At 36.0% G+C, this 18,787-nt stretch overlaps 1 protein-coding gene across 2 annotated transcripts in view; it reads right to left on the bottom strand.

Annotated features, from left to right (window-relative positions):
* Positions 1-18,787, bottom strand: part of NUP153 (nucleoporin 153) — a 75,883-nt gene that overhangs the window by 26,157 nt on the left and 30,939 nt on the right. For both annotated transcript variants that reach the window (XM_089918386.1, XM_022586730.3), the window contains 9 exons: positions 12,991-13,107; positions 12,859-12,903; positions 12,692-12,748; positions 10,070-10,216; positions 7,177-7,229; positions 6,785-6,911; positions 3,360-3,497; positions 2,627-2,725; positions 1,511-1,598 (listed from right to left, as the gene is read on the bottom strand). In XM_089918386.1, the coding sequence (XP_089774512.1) occupies positions 1,511-1,598; positions 2,627-2,725; positions 3,360-3,497; positions 6,785-6,911; positions 7,177-7,229; positions 10,070-10,216; positions 12,692-12,748; positions 12,859-12,903; positions 12,991-13,107 (871 nt within the window). The remainder of the gene's footprint in view (positions 1-1,510; positions 1,599-2,626; positions 2,726-3,359; positions 3,498-6,784; positions 6,912-7,176; positions 7,230-10,069; positions 10,217-12,691; positions 12,749-12,858; positions 12,904-12,990; positions 13,108-18,787) is intronic.

The following is an 18,787-nucleotide window of genomic DNA, read 5'->3' on the forward strand; positions in this document are numbered from 1 at the left end:
ATTAGAACACTCCCTAACACCATACACAAAAATAAACTCAAAATGGATTAAAGACCTAAATGCAAGGCCAGACACTATCAAACTATAGGCAGAACACTCTAATAAATCACAGCAAGATGCTTTTTGACCCACCTCCTAGAGAAATGAAACAAAACCAAAAATAAACAAATGGACCTAATGAAACTTAAAGGCTTTTGCACAGCAAAGGCAACCATAAAAAAAGACGAAAAGACAACCCTCAGAATGGGAGAAAATATTTGCAAACGAAGCAACTGACAAAGGACTAATCTCCAAAATATACAAGCAGCTCAATATCAAAAAAAAAAATAACCCAATCCAAAAATGGGCGGAGACCTAAATAGACATTTCTCCAAAGATATACAGATTGTCAACAAACACATGAAAGGATGCTCAACATTACTAATCATTAGAGAAATGCACATCAAAGCTACAATGAGGTATCACCTCACACCAGTCAGAATGGCCATCATCAAAAAACCTACAAACAATAAATGTTGGAGACTGTGTGGAGAAAAGAGAACCCTCTTGCACTGCTGGTGGGAATGTAAATCTCTAGCCACTATGGAGAACAGTATGGAGGTTCCTTTAAAAACTAAAAATAGAACTACCATATGACCCCGCAATCCCACTACTGGGCATATCCCCTGAGAAAACCGTAATTCAAACAGCGTCATGTACCACAATGTTCACTGCAGCACTATTTACAATAGCCAGGACATGGAAGCAACTAAGTGTCCACTGACATATACAATGGAATATTACTCAACCATAAAAATAAACGAAATTGAGTTATTTGGAGGTGGATGGACCTAGAGTCTGTCACACAGAGTGAAGTCAGAAAGAGAAAAACATATCATATGCTAACACATACATATGGAATCTTTAAAAAAAAAAAAAAGGGTTTTGAAGAACCTAGGGGCAGGACTGGGATCAGGAAAAAAGACACAGACGAGAGAATGGACTCGAGGACTCAGGGAAGGGGAAGGGTAAGCTGGGACAAACTGAGAGTGTGGCACAGACATATATACACTACGAAATGTAAAATAGATAGCTAGTGGGAAGCAGCCGCATAGCACAGGGAGATCAGCTTGGTGCTTTGTGACCACCTAGAGGGGTGGGGTAGGGAGGGTGGGAGGGAGATGCAAGAGGGAGTGGATATGGGGATATAGGTATACGTATAGCTGATTCAATTTGTTGTACAGCAGAAACTAACACACCATTGTAAAGCAATTATACTCCAATAAAGATGTTAAAAAGAAAGGGAAGATTTCATTTATAATAAACTATCACTTTATTTTGACTAAACAAAGACAGTGGATAAATTTGTTATTGTGACCATCCCTTTCACATCCAAACTGTAACCATTCACATTTAGAGAGCTAATTGTATTCAAATGAAAACATTTACAAGAACTGCCAAAGGTAAAAGATAATTTAAAATATCAATCTAATGTATTTTTATGTGAAATATTATGGAAATGGTTCCTTACCTGAACTCCTTGTAAGTGGCTCTGAGGCACTACTAGTGCCACAACGTTCTGCTGTCTTTGCCACGGGCACACTAAATGTAAATCCAATCTGTAGAAAGAGAAGGTGTCTTTTCAGTGTCCATTTAGCTTCAAATGATTATCAAATATAAAGCTCTATTTTATGCCAAGTCAAAAAAATATACTGAATACCACATGTTCTAAGATTCACAGTTTCTCCTATTTTAAATCTCTAAAATTGGTGTGCTTATAATGAATGGTGTGTCACAGTTTAACAAGAGCATTTTAAACTTCTGAAGCATTTTTCCATTCAAAGCAATACGTAAAATAATGTGTTCCTAATGCCCAGTTCTGGATTTCTAAATGCCATTTCCTAATAAAAAGTATGAGATTTTATGGCCAACAAGTGCATTTCACGCATGTGGCAGGGAAGTTACAAAATGATCTGGAACATCTAGTTGTGACAGAAAACAAGGACACAGTAAAAACAGAAAGTAACATGTTAAAATGATACACATACCAAATACAGGTAGGGCAATTTGAACATTAAACTTATATATTTTCTTACTCAAAATATTTATTCTTAATTATGAAGAAACAAATACATATTGTGGGACATAAAAACTTCCAACTTTTCTAGATTAAAGTCAATTCAAGAGACATGTTAACTAAATTCAATATGACTTAGATTAGTCCTAATTGTAAGTGGATCCAGGACCAAGAGAAACAAACAGCAATTAAAGGACAGTCTGGGGCTGATGGGTAGATCTGAACATGAACACTATTACTATTATATCATGTTACATTTCTTGGATAGGATAACTGTATTGTGGGTATACAAAGGAATATCCTTTTTCTTAGGGGATACAATGGAAAGGTATTAAGGGTACCAAGATGTCTGCATCCTAACTTGCAAATGGTACATAAGAAAATGCATATGCATGTATGTATATATAGTGAAAAATATATAGATGTTCATTCAAAGTTTTCTGTACATTGGAATTATTTTGGTAAGAAAAGTGGTATTTCTTACTACCAATGGCATCTTAGATTTGATTTTAAAAATACACTATGCCTTTGAAATCAATAAATATGAAATATTCCTTGCTTGTTACTTACAGATGATGGAGGTAGTACATCTGCCTCAGTAGATTTTACAATTGGAGATGAAAATCTAAACAAGGGGCTGCCAGTGCTGTTTGGAGAGGTCATTTGTACCTAGTTTTCCAAATTATTAAAGAAACGATACAAAAATAGTTTTTTAGAAAAGAAATTGACAATAAAAAAACACACCTTAAGCAAAATTAATTATTACAAAGAAGCCAAAAGCAATTTTTTCCCCTTTTGAATTTAAAAATCACTTTTTAACTTCTGAAAACTACTTAACAGTTAACTGCTATAAGATCTTGCTTCCTCTTGGAAGAGGAATATACATTACCTTAGAGGGAGATATTTATCTAAAGGGGAAAAATAACATCTATAAAAATATGTTCAGAAGATGTAAAAGGGAAAAAAGCATAAAAATTTCAGGAGCATATTAAAAATGTTAATACTACTTGAGAAACAAAAACATAAATCCACTCTCACTGAAAAAAAAAGTATTTTAACTGGCAACATTGTTTGGAAACAAACTAATAATCAACTCTTCCTCTAATGCATTCATAAGAATTGAAGAATGCTCCCATCATGATGTACATTAAAAAAAAAAGCAAAACACTATTTCCATTTTTCTCATCTTACTGAGTTAATTTCCATAGTGAAAATTAATCATTGCTTTAAACAGATTAGCTTTTTTAAAAATAAAGAATGAGAAAAAACAAAAATCACCTCTATTGGTACAATGGTCTTTTACCTGGTTTGTTAATGATTGTGAAGGAGTAGTGGGTGATGGAGAGGAAGTTGTAATCACAGAAGAACTAAAATTGAAGGTAGGCAGTGAAGAACTGGTGAGGGGTAGAGAGATTTTCGGTAATACTGGGACTTCCATTTCCTAAAACACAACATGTTTTACAATGGTATATTTCATCTTTCGCGTCATACTTTTGACTCTACTAATTTTCAGGTAGAATTGATATATCAATAGTTACAGGTAAGTCTAGAATAAACAGGGATACGGTAGCACTATGCAGTGTTAATGTGAGCTCTTGAATAAAAAAAAAAAATAAACAAGATATGAATCCCAGCTGTGCCACCAGTCAGCCATGAGACTTTGTGAACCTAACTGTCCTCAGTACCAATTTCCTAACTGGTGAAAATGAGAAAAAAAAAAAACATACCATAGTTGTGGTATTAATACAAAAGAAAGTCACTTTTGGTCTTGGCATGTAAAACAAGCATTTAATAAATGTCAGCACTGTAAGTCTGGTGAACTGCCTTGGTTTTTAACTCCATATAGCAAAGACCACCACTAGTCTCAAATGACCCAGATTAGAACAAACAAAAAGAGTTCCACTTCTGCTAATGGTGGAGGAGCTTGTGTCTGACCAATGCTCTGACAGATAAGAATTACAGACTCCGGACAATATATTAAAAACATCCATCTGAAAACACTACAAAGCAACCAAAAGCAAGCAGATACTGTAGGGAAAAAGATACTTAGAAGACGGGCTTCTTCTGAGTGAGCTTCCTGCTCTCTTTGAGTTGATGCCAGTTGGACAGTTGAAATTCAGAAAGAAAACTGCAAATCTGTTGGTTGAGGCATTCAAAGGACACACAAGGGTGATCACAGTAGGCAGAAAATAAGGGGAGATGCAGGAATGAAGAGCCACAGACGGGGAGTCCCAAGTCTGCATATAAACTGTCTAAATCTCTGGCAAACCAAATCTCTGTATACTACAGGAGTGTAATAAAGGCACTTGGAGAAAACAAAACTAAGAATCTGTCACCATAAAACCTGCTCTATAGGTTCTTCAGGGTGAAGGGAAATGATACCAAATGTTAATTCAGATTTCTGGAAGAAGTGGAGAATATGTGAGGTAAACATCCATTTTTCCTCTTAATTTTTCCACTTAACCTAAAAGAAGACAGCTTTCAAAAGGTACAAGAGAGAAACAAAAAACAAGTGGGAAAAATAGAAAATCTAAAAAAAGGTAGACCTTAATCCAACCGTACCAATAATATAAGTAAACATTCCAATTAAAAGGCAGAAAATAGATAAAAGGACAAGACTCAATTATATGCTGTCTATAAGAGACTTACGTTAAACGAAAAGGCACAGATTGAAAGTAAATGGACGGAAAAAGATATAACTTGCAGTTAGTAAACATAAGAAGGCTAATTCCAGTAATAAAGTGGCTGGCTATATTAAACACCGGCTAAAGCAGGTTTCAAAACAAAGAATATTTCCAAAGATTTTTTTAAAGGAGATTTAGTAATATTAAAAGGGGCAAATCACTGAGAAGCCACAATATATATAAGGTGTATGCACCAATGAGGGCCTCAAAATAAGTAAGCAAAAATTGACATTATAAATGGGAAAAAGATAAATTCACCAAATAAAAGTTGACAATTTTAACTCATATCTCAACAATACAGTACAGACATCTCCCCACCCCACTCCCTCCAAAATTCAGCAAGAACAAAGATCTTAGAAATACTATCAGTCATCTTATCTAACTGATATCTAGAGAATACTATACCCAACAACCGCAGAATATACATTCGTCAAGACTCATCAAGCAGACCATGTGCTGGGCTACAAAACAAGTCTCAATACATTTCAAAACATTAAAATCATGACTAAATCCACTTCTTAATAATCCACAGATTATATAAGGAATCAAAAAGGAAACTAGGAAAAACATAAAAGCAGTACTATAAATCTCCTAGAAGAAAACATAGGAGACTTTTTTGGCAGCCTGGGGATAGGTTTCTTAGGACACAAAGAACAGTAAAAATAATGGGAAAAAATGGTTAAGTTCAGACTTCACAAAGTTAGAACATCTGCTTATCAAAGAATACTGTTAAGAAAAGGATTAGGCAAGCCAAACTGGGAGAAAATATTTGTAAGACACGTATCTGACAAAGTACTTGGGTCTACAATTTATAGAGTTCCTACAACTCGATGATAGTAAGACAATCCAATTTTTAAAAGAGCAAAAGATCTAACTGACACTTCACAAAGGAAGATATTATGGCCAATAAACACATAAAGAAGAACACATTATTAAGCAAGAGGGAAAGGCAAATTAAAATTACGAGACACCATCATACACAAAGCAGAATGGCTAAAATTTAAAGGATGACAGTCAACTACTGATAAAGAGTATTTGATTAAGAAAAGCCCCACACTGCTGGTGGGAGTGTAAAATGTTACAATCACTTTGGGGAAAACAGTTTGTCAGTTACTTAAAAGGTTAAATTCATATCATATAACCTCATAACTCCACTTCTAAGTATTTACCTTAAGAGAAATAACTTATGTCTACAAAAAGGTTCAAGAATGTTCACAGCAGCTTTATTCACAATAGTCAGGAACAAAAGAATACATACTATCAATATGAAGTTCTAGAACCAGCAAAACCATATATATATGATGGAACAAATGAGAATAGTGACTGTCCCTGGGGCAGGAGGCAATGGGCACTGACAGGGAAGGTGTATGAGTGAACTTTCTGGAGTGATGTAAATGTTTGACAGCTTGATAGGGGTTTGGGTTACACAGGTGGAAACATTTCTCCAGACTTCCCTGGTGGTCCAGTGGTTAAGAATCCATCTTGCAATGCAGGGGATGCCAGTTTGATCCCTGGTCGGGGAAACCAAGACCCCACATGCCATGGAGCAACTAAGCCCATGCACCACAACTACTGAGCCTGCACTCTAGAGCCCGCAAGCCACAACTACTGAGCCCGCATGCCACAACTACCGAAGCCCGCACGCCTAGAGTCCATGCTCCGCAACAAGAGAAGCCACCACAATGAGAAGTCACCACAATGAGAAGCCAGCGCACTGCAATGAAGAGTAGCCCTTGCTCACCGCAACTAGAGAAAGCCCGCGCAGCAACGAAGACCCAACGCAGCCAAAAATTAAAAAAAAAAAAAAAAAGCCTGACAGCTTAACATACACACACATGCTTTTAAGGAACTGTTTCAATGGCAGATTATTCTTGTGCTGTGTCTCCCCAAACCGCACCCCTCCAGGGGACCTCCAGGTCTCCCCCTCACCACCACACCAAAGCTTTTAATAATAAACTTCAAGGTATTACGATGCTTCAGAACACATTAAGAGTACAACCCTAAAGATGTTAAAAAAAAAAAAAAAAAAAGAGTACAACCCTACCTCCTCCTCTTGAGGTTCAGATGCCACAAAGCGCGTCCTCTCTCGCCTCATCTTCCCACCTCCACCACCTACTCCAGAAGACAAACCATTGGCTGCAGACACACTGAAATCTGGGTAAGAAAAGCCGCTAGGCAAAGAAAAAGAAAATTAAAACCAATGATGTATTACTCTGGTCCATAACTTGTTAACTAATTGAACACCAAAAAATTAGAACTGCTAACAACTGAGAAAATAAATGTTCAGCTGAATGTCATTTTAAAAGCTGACAGATTTGTGTGTGTGTGTGTGGTTTCTATTTTTTTAACCTTCTTAATCTTCAAAAAGGCAGATACAAATCAAATACAGACCTTACAAATAAGTATAAAGAAGCTTCACTATAAAGATGACATTACCTTTCTCGCTGTTCTCTATTTTGTCCTGGTGTCATATTTTTTTCATATCCAGTCTAGGAAAGAATAAACACAATGTATTTACATGCTTGCTTATTTAATTTTCTTAACACCACCCTTCTATCTGTGAATTTTAATATTTGGAATCAGGAATTTGATGATTTTTTAGTTAGTGAATCCTAAAATCTGCAACCTATACCCTGTCTCCTGAATGATGACCAAGAGCTACAGTGTGATTATACACATAAACTGTCACTAAGCACAAACTGTCCTTTCAACAAAACAGCAGTGTACAAATTTAATACACTTACCAACCACAAAAATACTTTTACTTATCTCTCATTATGGCCTATTAAATGTGCAATCAAATTTACAAGGATATTCCTTTTGAAATGATTCTCTGCAACTTAAGAGTTCCTCTATCTAAAGGAATCAGGGTTCCTTGGAGAAATGGCTGATTACAGGGCTGGGGCTGAAAACTCACAAGATGAGCCTGGGTTGTTTTATAGTATCAAAAAGAAACTAAGTGCTTGAAAAATGATGGGGAAATATTAAAAGGACACACAGGAGCCAGTTCAAAGGCCAAATATGGGATAATATGAGCATCAAAATAAATAATGCTAATAAAAGATTATAATCTTATGAAGAATTTGCGCTGACTTAAATAGAGAAATACACACAAAAAAGAGAAAAGAAAACTTCCTATAGTAGAAAACCAACTTCATAAAGGTAGAAGAAATAGTGTAATTAGAAAACCACCATTTGGCATCTACAAATAATAGATTCAGGCAAATATCATCAATAATGCTAACACTGGTGAGTGAAAAAGATACTTATCCTCTAAAAGTTATCTTATTAATTACGAAAGGTAAAATAGTAACTTCACAGTGAAGAAACCCCACTGACGCCACCTTAACTAGTTATCACAGTGTCAGGAGTGGGACAAGCTGGTAGAGCGTGCCTCCTAATACGACACACTGAGAAGAGTTCAGACTCTATTCTGTGGTATTACTACCAAAAGTACCACACTGGAGTCTAATCATGAGGAGACGTCGAACACGCAGCTTACTTTACTCTTCAGAACTATCAAATGTTATGAAATACCAAAAAACAAACAAATAAAAAAACCCTAAAAACCTGTTCTAGACTAAATGAGATAAAGAGATATGACAACTAAGTGCAAGACATGATCTTGCATTTTCTTTCTTTTGGGACAACTGGCATCTAAATAAAATCTGTAAATAATAGTACTGTACCGATGTCAAGTTTCTTTCTGGTTTGAGTAATTGTTCTGCAGTTATGTGTTTGTAGAAAACACAGAAAAACATGAAGGAAATGTAGTAAAATGTGGAGCTCTTAAGATTTTTCTTGCAAGTCCAAAATTATGCTCAAATCATTTTTTTAAAGTTTGATAAAGCAAATATAACAAAATGTTAAAGACTGGTGAGTCAAGTTAAAGGAAATGGGTAAATACTGTACTATTCTTTCAACTTTAGTTTGAAAATTTTAAAGAAACTGAGTTATGAAGATTGAATGAAATTAAACATAAACAAAGGCACAAATAGGAAGATGTTATGTAAATACAAAAAAATACACTTTAGTTAAATGACACAGGAAAACAGACAAACCCAGGATACGAGACACATCATTTAAGAACTGACCTGGCCTTTTCAAATACCAATGTGCCTAACAATTCTACTCCAAGCTATAAGACCCAAGAGAAACGAATACCTATGTCCACAAAAAACTTGCACACAAAAGTTCACAGCAGTATTTATTCATTACAGTTAAAAAGTGAAAACAACCCAAATGTCCCTCAACTGATGAATGGATAAACATGGTATATCCAAACAATGAAGTATTATTCAGCCATAAAAAGGACTGAAGTTCTAATATATGATGTGAACCTCAAAAACATAAGTGAAATAAGCCAAACACCAAGGACCACTTATTTTAAGATTTCATTTATATGAAATGTCCAGATAAGCAAACCTATAGAGACAGATTAGTGGTTGCCTAGGGCTTGAGGGGTAGAGGTGGAAAGTGACTACTAACGGATGTGAGATTTGGGTGAGGGGGAGGGGATGGTGATGAAAATGTTCTAAAATTGACTGTAGTGGTAGATGAACAACTGTGAATGTACTAAAACCACTGAACTGTAAACTTTAAATAAACAGGTGAATGGCAAGGTATGTGAATTATACCTCAATAAGGAAGTTATTTAAAAACAAAAACAATGTGGTGAGCATGAAGATTTGAGGTCTAGAAAGACAAAACCAAAAGTAATATGTGAAACCTGTTTGGATTCTGGCTCAAAAGCAGCCATAGGGAATTAATTCCCTTGCAGTCCAGTGGTTAGGACTCTGCGCTTTCGCTGCCTGGGCCCTGGGTTCAATCTCTGGTTGGGGAACTAAGATCCCACAAGATGCATGGTATGGCAAAACAAACAAACAAACAAAAAAACCCCAAACAGCTATAAATAACATATGAATATGAACTACATATTAGATAATATTAGGAAGGAACTGACAGTAATTTGCTTAGACATGACAACATAGGAGATCTATACCAAAGTAGTTTGGGGTGAACAGTCATGGTGTCTAAAATTTATTTTCAAATAGTTCAATAACATTAACAAAACACACAAATAAAGCTAGTGTGGCAAAATTATTTAATCTAAACAATGAATATATACTAGTGTTTACTAGTAAACACTAATTTAGGATTTGACCAAGGTGCCAACCATTTAAAGCCATACCAATTCGTAATCATCACTAATTCACAAACTTTATGCATTATCTAGTTGCTAGACTGCAGTAGTAAGTTACTGGTACTTTACATTACTTATTCATTTTAATCGATATTCAAAGACTAGTGAAAATAAACACATACTCACACTGTGCTTTTTATCTATTCTTTGATTAGTCTTCCTTAATTCACCAGATGGGGTCAGAGATGGTTTAAAATAAACAGTTCGATTTGCTGCTATGGAAACTGGCTTTGGGGTCATGAGTCTCTGAACAGGGGGGTGTTGAGAGTCCACCTTACAGACAGGCAGAAATCAAAAGACAAACTTTTATTTTCATATATCAGCAATGCATATCTAAAAATTATTTGACAACAGCTAATGTAACCCAGAGACTATGAGTACTTCCTAGAGAAATACCCAGTGGGTGCAAACAAATACTAGGAGGAAAAACTGAAAGTATAGAACCAAGGGTGTGTGGGGGTATTTATATTATTTATGTATGTACTTATTTATTTAGACATATACCTACATATACACATATAATTTCAAAACAGTTTCACAGACTATTTTATTCTAGACTTAATGCCTTTTCACACACATGTGACACACACAAAATGGAAACTATTGCAGAGCATTTTGAATAATCTTTTACAAGATGAATTTCAAACATATGAACTGATTCATACATAAAACTGATAAACATACATATTATTCAAACATAAAACTGATTTTGCCACGTTTTCCCCAAATTACTATCTACATTCTCTTCAGCTGTATTTTTTAACTAGCTATGAAAATATCTTAATTGCTAAAAAATGAGCAAATCTCTCTCCAAGTAAATTTTCTTCCATTGTTATTTAAAAACCAAATCAAAACTCGTAAAATTTAAGTCTAATTAGTAAAGCACTGTGAAGAATTCCAAATCTTAAGATGAACTGACTTCATTATCTAAGTACACAAGTGTTTTGTCAACATTCTTTTGGTACACTGAAACATAGTAAAAATCCTGTTGGCGTAAGACGACTATAAAGCCAAGAGCTTGTACTCTGTCCAAAGACTAATACTATGAATACAGTCCTTTCACCCAGCAGCAGCTGCGAACAACACTGGTTTCCAGGGCAAAGCCTCTGTATAGTTACTAGCTCTTCCCTAAATCCTCATCACAAATGTGCTGATCCTATAATTCAATGAACAAGTCTGTCTTGTAGACTGTTCTGATTACAACCGTAAAACCTGAACTACAATACTGTATTCTGGTCTTTATACTTCGTAGCACCCATTACCAAAATTTTACTGATACTATACTCAACCATTAATAAAATTTTTATTGATGAGAACTTCTCTTATGGCACAATTTTTAAATTTTACGTCTTTTTAAGCAATCTGATATAAGTGAGTCTGAGAAAAGCAGTTAATGGCTTAAATTAATCCCATCACAGCAGCCAATAATGAATTCTCTCTTGCCTTATTACAAATGTCTGGGTACTACGGAAAACTGAGAAGCAATGCTATCCCAAGAAAAAACTCAATTAAGCTTTCAGAATTTCAGTAACAATAATTATAATTTACCGATATATTGAATATAGTTACCACAATTAATTCAGAGATTTATGATAATTTTAATCAATTACTGCTGGGGGAACTTGGTATCATAACTGCTTTCACAAGTAATGATCTGGGAATCTGCTTCCCCTGAAGGATATTTAACTAGCCACAAATATAACTGACAAAAAATATACCTCTTTAACTCTAACTATCAAGCTTTTTTTTTCCCCACAGTAACCTCCAAAGCTAATTTTAACCAAATAGAATACACTAAAAAAGGTTATCAATGTATAATCTACATTATATTTTTTATTAGCTCTGCTATCTTGGAACAGTACATTGGCTGACTGATGGAAGATATGCCAACTAGAAATCCCATCACACATAACAAATTTGACATAATATTTATCAGGAAAATTTACAAAGATAACTATGTTCAATGAGGGCTTTAGTTCACTGAACTTCTAATTAATAAAAACGTCAAACTCCGTTCACTCCTACTTTCATTTATTAAAAGGTAAGAGTCACTCATAAAGGCTGACAGGAATATATAAAATAGATAACTAATAAGAACCTACTGTATAGCACAGGGAACTCTACTCTATACTCTGTAATGGCCTAAATGGGGAAAGAATCTAAAAAATGAGTGGACATATGTATAACTGATTCACTTTGCTATACACCTGAAACTAACGAAACATTGTAAATCACCTATACCCCCCCCCAAAATTTTTTAAAATGTTAAAAAAATGCCAAATAACCAAGAAATATTCACTGAGCATCTACTACATATACAGCATGTGGTAAGGCCCTCACAAGAGGCTACACTGTCCAAGTAAAAAAATCTATTTTTTCAAATATGTTCCCTAATGACTACCAATTAAAGTCAATTTGTATATTTCCCAACTTAAAAATAAATACAGGGCCTCCCTGGTGGCGCAGTGGTTGAGAGTCCGCCTGCCGATGCAGGGGACACGGGTTCGTGCCCCGGTCCGGGAAGATCCCACGTGCCGTGGAGCAGCTAGGCCAAAGTTATAGTATCACCTGGATCAATTTATCCCTGATATTTAAATCAAAGAGCCATGGCCGCTGAGCCTGCGCGTCCGGAGCCTGTGCTCCGCAACGGGAGAGGCCACAACAGTGAAGAGGCCCGCGTAATGCAAAATAAATAAATAAATAAAACAAAACTGCCAATACCTTAGATAAATGCTAAAGAAGTCTTACCTTTTCCCTTCTGGCCTGAAAATTTGTGGTGGTATCTATCCCACTCCTATCAAGAGGCTGAAAAAATAAAACACTATTAGAATAGATGGGAAACTTTGAAAAAATATGACTCTCATCACCAATATATAAAAATATTATCTCCTAAAAAGATTTAAAAGTCAACTTACGGAATTCAGAGGAGAAGAAAAAACAGATGGAATTCTTTTTGCATCCTGTTAATGTTGAAATAACAAAATTAAGATTTTTCACTAAACTCAAAATTCTGTTACACTCCTGAATTTGTGATTTAAAAAATTTACCACTAGAGGGCTTGACATCTTCTCTAAAGACTGCAATATCCTCCGAGCTGTTGAACTAGTCACACCATAGGATTGTGCGTTCAGTTGCTTAGCTTTCATCTGTCTTCTGACTGGTGCCTATAATGTAAACCTTGAGTTATTTGTTGCAACCATAAACTCTAAAGCACATATTTCAGGCAATGAAAATACTTACAAAACAGAATGAATGTGAGAAGTGAAATAGGATTAACTGTTAACAGCAACTTATCTCTGGGTGGTATCATTAAGCTCATGTTCAACGTTTTTTCTTTATGCCTTTATTGAAAATTCAATTCTCTGAGAAATTACTTTTACAATCAGATAAAAATGATAAAATAGCACATGCTACTCTAAAGACCAGTCAGCTATGTTAAATGTGAAAAATGAGACAACTGGTAAAAAGTTATAGTATCACCTGGATCAATTTATCCCTGATATTTAAATCAAAAAACACTAATGAGAACTGCATTAGTATTAATTATTTTTGGTATTAAATAACTTCTAACTATAGTAACATCCAAGATAGCTAAACAAGACTGTAAACTTTTATTGAAATGGAAATTAAAAATTTTAAACTGACTTGTTTCTCAAATTTTAATAAGAAAATTTTAAATACTCAGGCTATTTCTTAATAAATGACTTTTAAACGTTCTTAAAATTGGAGTTAAGGAAAAATCCTTATAAAGAATAAACATGTACCCTTTAACACACAAGCAGTGTTTACAAATTCTAACAGAAACACTTCCTTTTGTCATGAACGCATTATAACATTCCAATAGCCAAGTGACTACCACAAAACATCCAAGTGACTACCACAAATGTAGTCTGGAAATGCTTAATATAAAAAATATATATGCTCACAATCAAAATATAACTCAGTTTCTACAAATAGCTCATAATATCTGAAAACTTGAATCAAAATAACTACTTTAAGTAAGTTTCTCTGATACCAATATTCATTTTATTTTCAGAGTAGCTGCAATATTCTACGTTAGTTTTATTAAGAACTTGGTGCACTGTTTAGGACTGCTGTTCAGGCCAGAGGCTTTGGCAAACATGAGGTAACATTAAAATCCTCGGGGAAAACATAACAGTCTATCATTGGATTCTGCTGGTCACTGGCCTCTCAGGGCCTCAATTCACAAATCAACAAAATGGAACTGAATTAGAGAATCTTTAATATACCTCCCAGCTCTAACACCCTAGGAAAGGAATAGGAAATAGATTTAACCCCAAATATCAATGATGAACAGTTGGAAGCTCATGCTGACAAGGATTCTAAGGGTATGTCAAGACTCAGCATTAAAAAGTATAGGATTTGATACAAGAAACAGAGGAGGAAGTAGCAGAAATATACTCTGACTTGGACTATTCCATGAATCACAGGCATGCTTCATCTTCTAATACACACTGAACTATTTTAACTGTAAAAATTTTGTGAAAAATAATAATATGATCCAGTTTAAGCTCTAGAAAAAACTCCCTGTGTAACTCCAACATCCAGTTAACACTTTAAGTAACAAAATATTGCCCTTCATGAACAACACACTCAGAAATAAGACTCATAATTACTGTCAATTACATATAGAAGCATCCTCTACTTAGGAAAGAAACTACTCCTAAGGACAAGACACAATCTTCATATATACTTGTTTTGTGTCACTTCTATATCATGGATTGTCATCTTCAAATGGATCTCCCTCTCCAAAAGTCTACCAAAAGCCTACAGGCTTAAAGTATTATTACACCTCCATCTTTAAAAGGTCAAAACCTGTAATGTAAGCACCATGACAACATACACATGAAACTGGACTTTTATGATCAAATAACTCTTGGGACAAAGCACAGAATGATGCAATTTACCTTAAATTGATGTTTTTAAAAAATTAATTTCCAATTGTTCTGTTAATATATGTATGTAAATACAGCTGATTTTGTATGTTGACCTTTATTCTGTGACCTCGCTAAACTCATTTGTAAGTTCTGACAACTTTTTTTTTGGCGTTTCTTAAGGTTTTCTATGTAGATAAGCACGTTGTCTATGAATAGGAGTCATTTTTACTTCTTCCTTTCTAATCAGGGTGCCTTGTATTTCTGTATTCTTGCTGTGGCTAGGTCTTGCAGCACAACACTGATCAGTAGCGGTGACAGCAGACATCCTTGTTCTCTTCCTGATCTTAGGAAGAAAATACTAAGCTTTCACCATGAGTATGATGCTAGCCGAAGATTTTCCGTAGACAAAATTTATCAGGTTGAGTAGGTTCCCATCTATTCCTAGGTCACTGAAAATTTTTATCATGAATGGATGTTCGATTTTGTCAAATGTGTTTTATGTATCTGTGGAGATGTTCATTCAGTTTTTATTCTTTAGTTTGTTTCCATGGTAGATCACATTAATTTTCAAATGTTGAGCCAACCTTGCATTCCCAGGATAAACCCCACTTGATCATAAGGTAGTATCCTTTTTATATATACTGGGTGCCTTGTGTAGGTAATTCAAGAGAAATACTGGTTTGTAGAGTTCTTGTAATGTCTTTGTCCGGTTTAATATCAGGGTAATGTTGGCCTCATAAATGTGTTGGGAAGTATGCCTTCCTATTGTATGGAAAAGTTTGTATAAAATTGGTATTATTTTTTCTTAAATGTTTGGTAGAATTTGCCAGGGAAGCTATCTGGGCTTGAAGTTTTCTTTGGTGGAAAGTACTTTAACTATGAATTCAATTTACTGAATAGACTATTTGGGCTATTTATTGTTGACTAACACCAAATAACATAAAATACTTAGGTATACATCCAACAAAATATGTGCAAGGTCTGCGTGGTGAATACTACAAAACACTGATGAAAGAAATAAAAAGACCTATATAATGGACAGACATACTGTGTTCACTGACTGGAAGACTCCATTTTGTTAAGATGCATATTCTCCCCAAATTGATCTTTAGATTCAATGCAATCACAATCAGAATCCCAGCAGATTTGTGGAAACTGATATGGTAATTCTAAAATTATGAAAAAATAAAGGAACTAGGAAAGCCAAAACAATCTTGGGCGGGGACAGGGGGGTTTGGAAGACTCAGATTACTTGATTTCAAGACTTAATATATAGTAATCAAGACAAAAGGACAGTGTTGACAAAAGATAGGTGTATATATATATACGTGCACGCGGACACACACACACATCAATGGAAAAGAACAGAAAGTCCAGAAATAGAGCCACATATATGGTCAATTGATTTTCATAAAAGGTGCAAAGGCAATTCAATGGAGAAAACAGTCTTATCAACAAACAGGACTAGAAAAAATGAAAACCTGTATGTTAAAAAAATGAATCTTGATCCACACCTCATACCACACACAAACATTTTACCTCAAAATGAATCACAGATCTAAATTAAAACCTAAAACTATAAAGCTTCTAAAAGAAAACAGAAGAAAGTCTCTGTGACCTTGGGTTAGGCAAAAATTTCTTAGATATGATACCAAAAGCATGAACCATAAAAGGAAGAAAAAATATGCTGAATGTCATCAAAAGTAAAAACTTCTCTTGACAAGATATTGTTCAGACAAGCCAGAGAATGGGAGAAAATATTTGCAAAACATGTATCTAATAAAGGACTTACATCCTGAATAATGAACTCTCAAAACTCACTAATAAGAAAAAAATTTTTTTTAAAAATGGGCAAAAGGGACAGACAAAATAGGTGAAGGGGATTCATAGGTGTACACTTCAGCTATAAAATAAATAAGTCACAGGGATGTAATGTACACACAGGGAATATAGTCAGTAATATTTTAACAACTTTGTATGGTGATGGATGGTAACTGGTCTTAATGCAGTTGTGTCATAATGTATAAAAATATCAAATCACTATGTTGCACATCTAAAACTAATATTCTATATTAATAACTCAGTGAAAAATGTTTTTAGATTTTTTTTAATGGGCAGTAAGATTTGAATTAAGTACTTCACCTAAGATATACTGATGGTAAATAAGCACATGAAAAGATGCCCAACATCATTAATCATTAGGGAAATGCGAAACCACAGTGACTTGGAGTTATCACTACATGCCTACTAGAATGCCTGAAATAAACAAAACACTGATGATAACAAATGCTGACCAGAACACACTTATAACACTGGTGAGAATGCAAAGTGGTAGCAGCCACTTTGGAAAACACTTTCATGGTTTATTATAAAATTAATGTATATTTACCATCTGACTGAGCAGTCCAACTTCTAGGTATTTACCCAAGAGAAATGAAAATTAATGTTTATAGCAGCTTTATTCACAATGGACAAAAATTAGAAACAACCCAAGCATCCTTTCACTGGTGAGCAGATAAACAATAACTCAGCAATAAAAAGGAAGTAACTATTGATATATGCAAATACAGAGACTGATCTTAAATACATTATGCTAAGCTGAATAAGCCACATTCAGAAAACTACACAGCATGTGATTAAGTTTATGACATCCTGGGAAAAAACAAAACTACAGGGAAAGAAAACAGATCAGTGGTTGCCAAGAGATAGAAGTAGGAAGAAGGGTGCACCGACCTCCGCGTTAGGCTGCGCGGCCTAGGCCTCAGCGGGCCGCTCACCGCCTGCTTTCTCCGCAGCCCGCCCCTGGGGTCACTCGCTCACAGGCGCGGGGCCCTCATCGGGGCGAGAGCACCCCCACACACACACCGCTGCGGGCCCGGGGGTGGGAAACCCGGGAGACACGGACACTGGTGGGTGGTTCGGTGCAATTAGCGCGGGCCGCGCGCAATGGAGCAAGCGAGGGGGGAAGGGAAAAGAGGAGAGCGAGCGAGGGCGATTTTAAAAACAAAAATAAATTTAGGAAAAGGAAACGGGCCGCAGACACAGGCCGACTGTCTGTCTGTCTGCCTGCCCGCCCCTGGTGCCCCCGCCTCCCAGCCCCCGCCGCAGTCAGAAATTCACACAAAATGGCGGCTCGGGCCTGGACGTGCCAAGAGGTGGAAAGAAGGGCGAGGTGGGAGGGGGAACTGGGAGGTGGAGGCGGCGTCACGAGGAGAGAGGCAGACGGCTCTCCCGAAGGGCCGCGGAAAGAGCCAAAGGGAGAGAGTGAGGCATAGAAAAGAAAAAGAAAAAAGAAAAAAAAAAAGGAGTAGGAAGAAGGGCTGACTACAGAGATACACAACGTAATATTCTGGGGTGATGGAAATGTTTATTCAGTATTTTGATTGCAGAAGTGGTTACTCAACTGTATGTGTTTAGTTAAAATTCAAATACTGTGGAAAGGGTAAATTTTACTACAGGTAAATTATACCTCAATTTTTTAAAAAAGGAATTAATCATCATACTTCCTAAAACACACACACACACACACACACACACACACACACACACACACACAGACTTCCCTGGTGGTGCAGTGGTTAAGGATCTGCCTGCTAATAATGCAGGCAACACAGGTTTGAGCCCTGGTCTGGGAAGATCCCACATGCCATGGAGCATCTAAGCCTGTGCGCCACAACTACAGAGCCTGCACTCTAGAGCCTGCGAGTCACAACTACTGAGCCCGCGTGCCTAGAGCCCATGCTCTGCAACAAGAGAAGCCACCGCAGTGGGAAGCCCGTGCACCGCAACGAAGAGTAGCCCCCACTCGCCGCAACTAGAAAAAGTCCGCGCTCAGCAACAAAGACCAAACGCAGCCAAAAAATACATAAATTTAAAAGAAAGAATCCACCTGCCAATGCGGCAGACACAGGTTCGATCCCTGGCTGGGGAAGATCCCACATGCCAC

The sequence above is a fragment of the Delphinapterus leucas genome, chromosome 10, assembly GCF_059928025.1.
Source record: "Delphinapterus leucas isolate spDelLeu-1000000601 "Yukka" chromosome 10, BTC_Dleu_Yukka2, whole genome shotgun sequence".
In the NCBI taxonomy this organism is placed as follows: domain Eukaryota; kingdom Metazoa; phylum Chordata; class Mammalia; order Artiodactyla; family Monodontidae; genus Delphinapterus; species Delphinapterus leucas.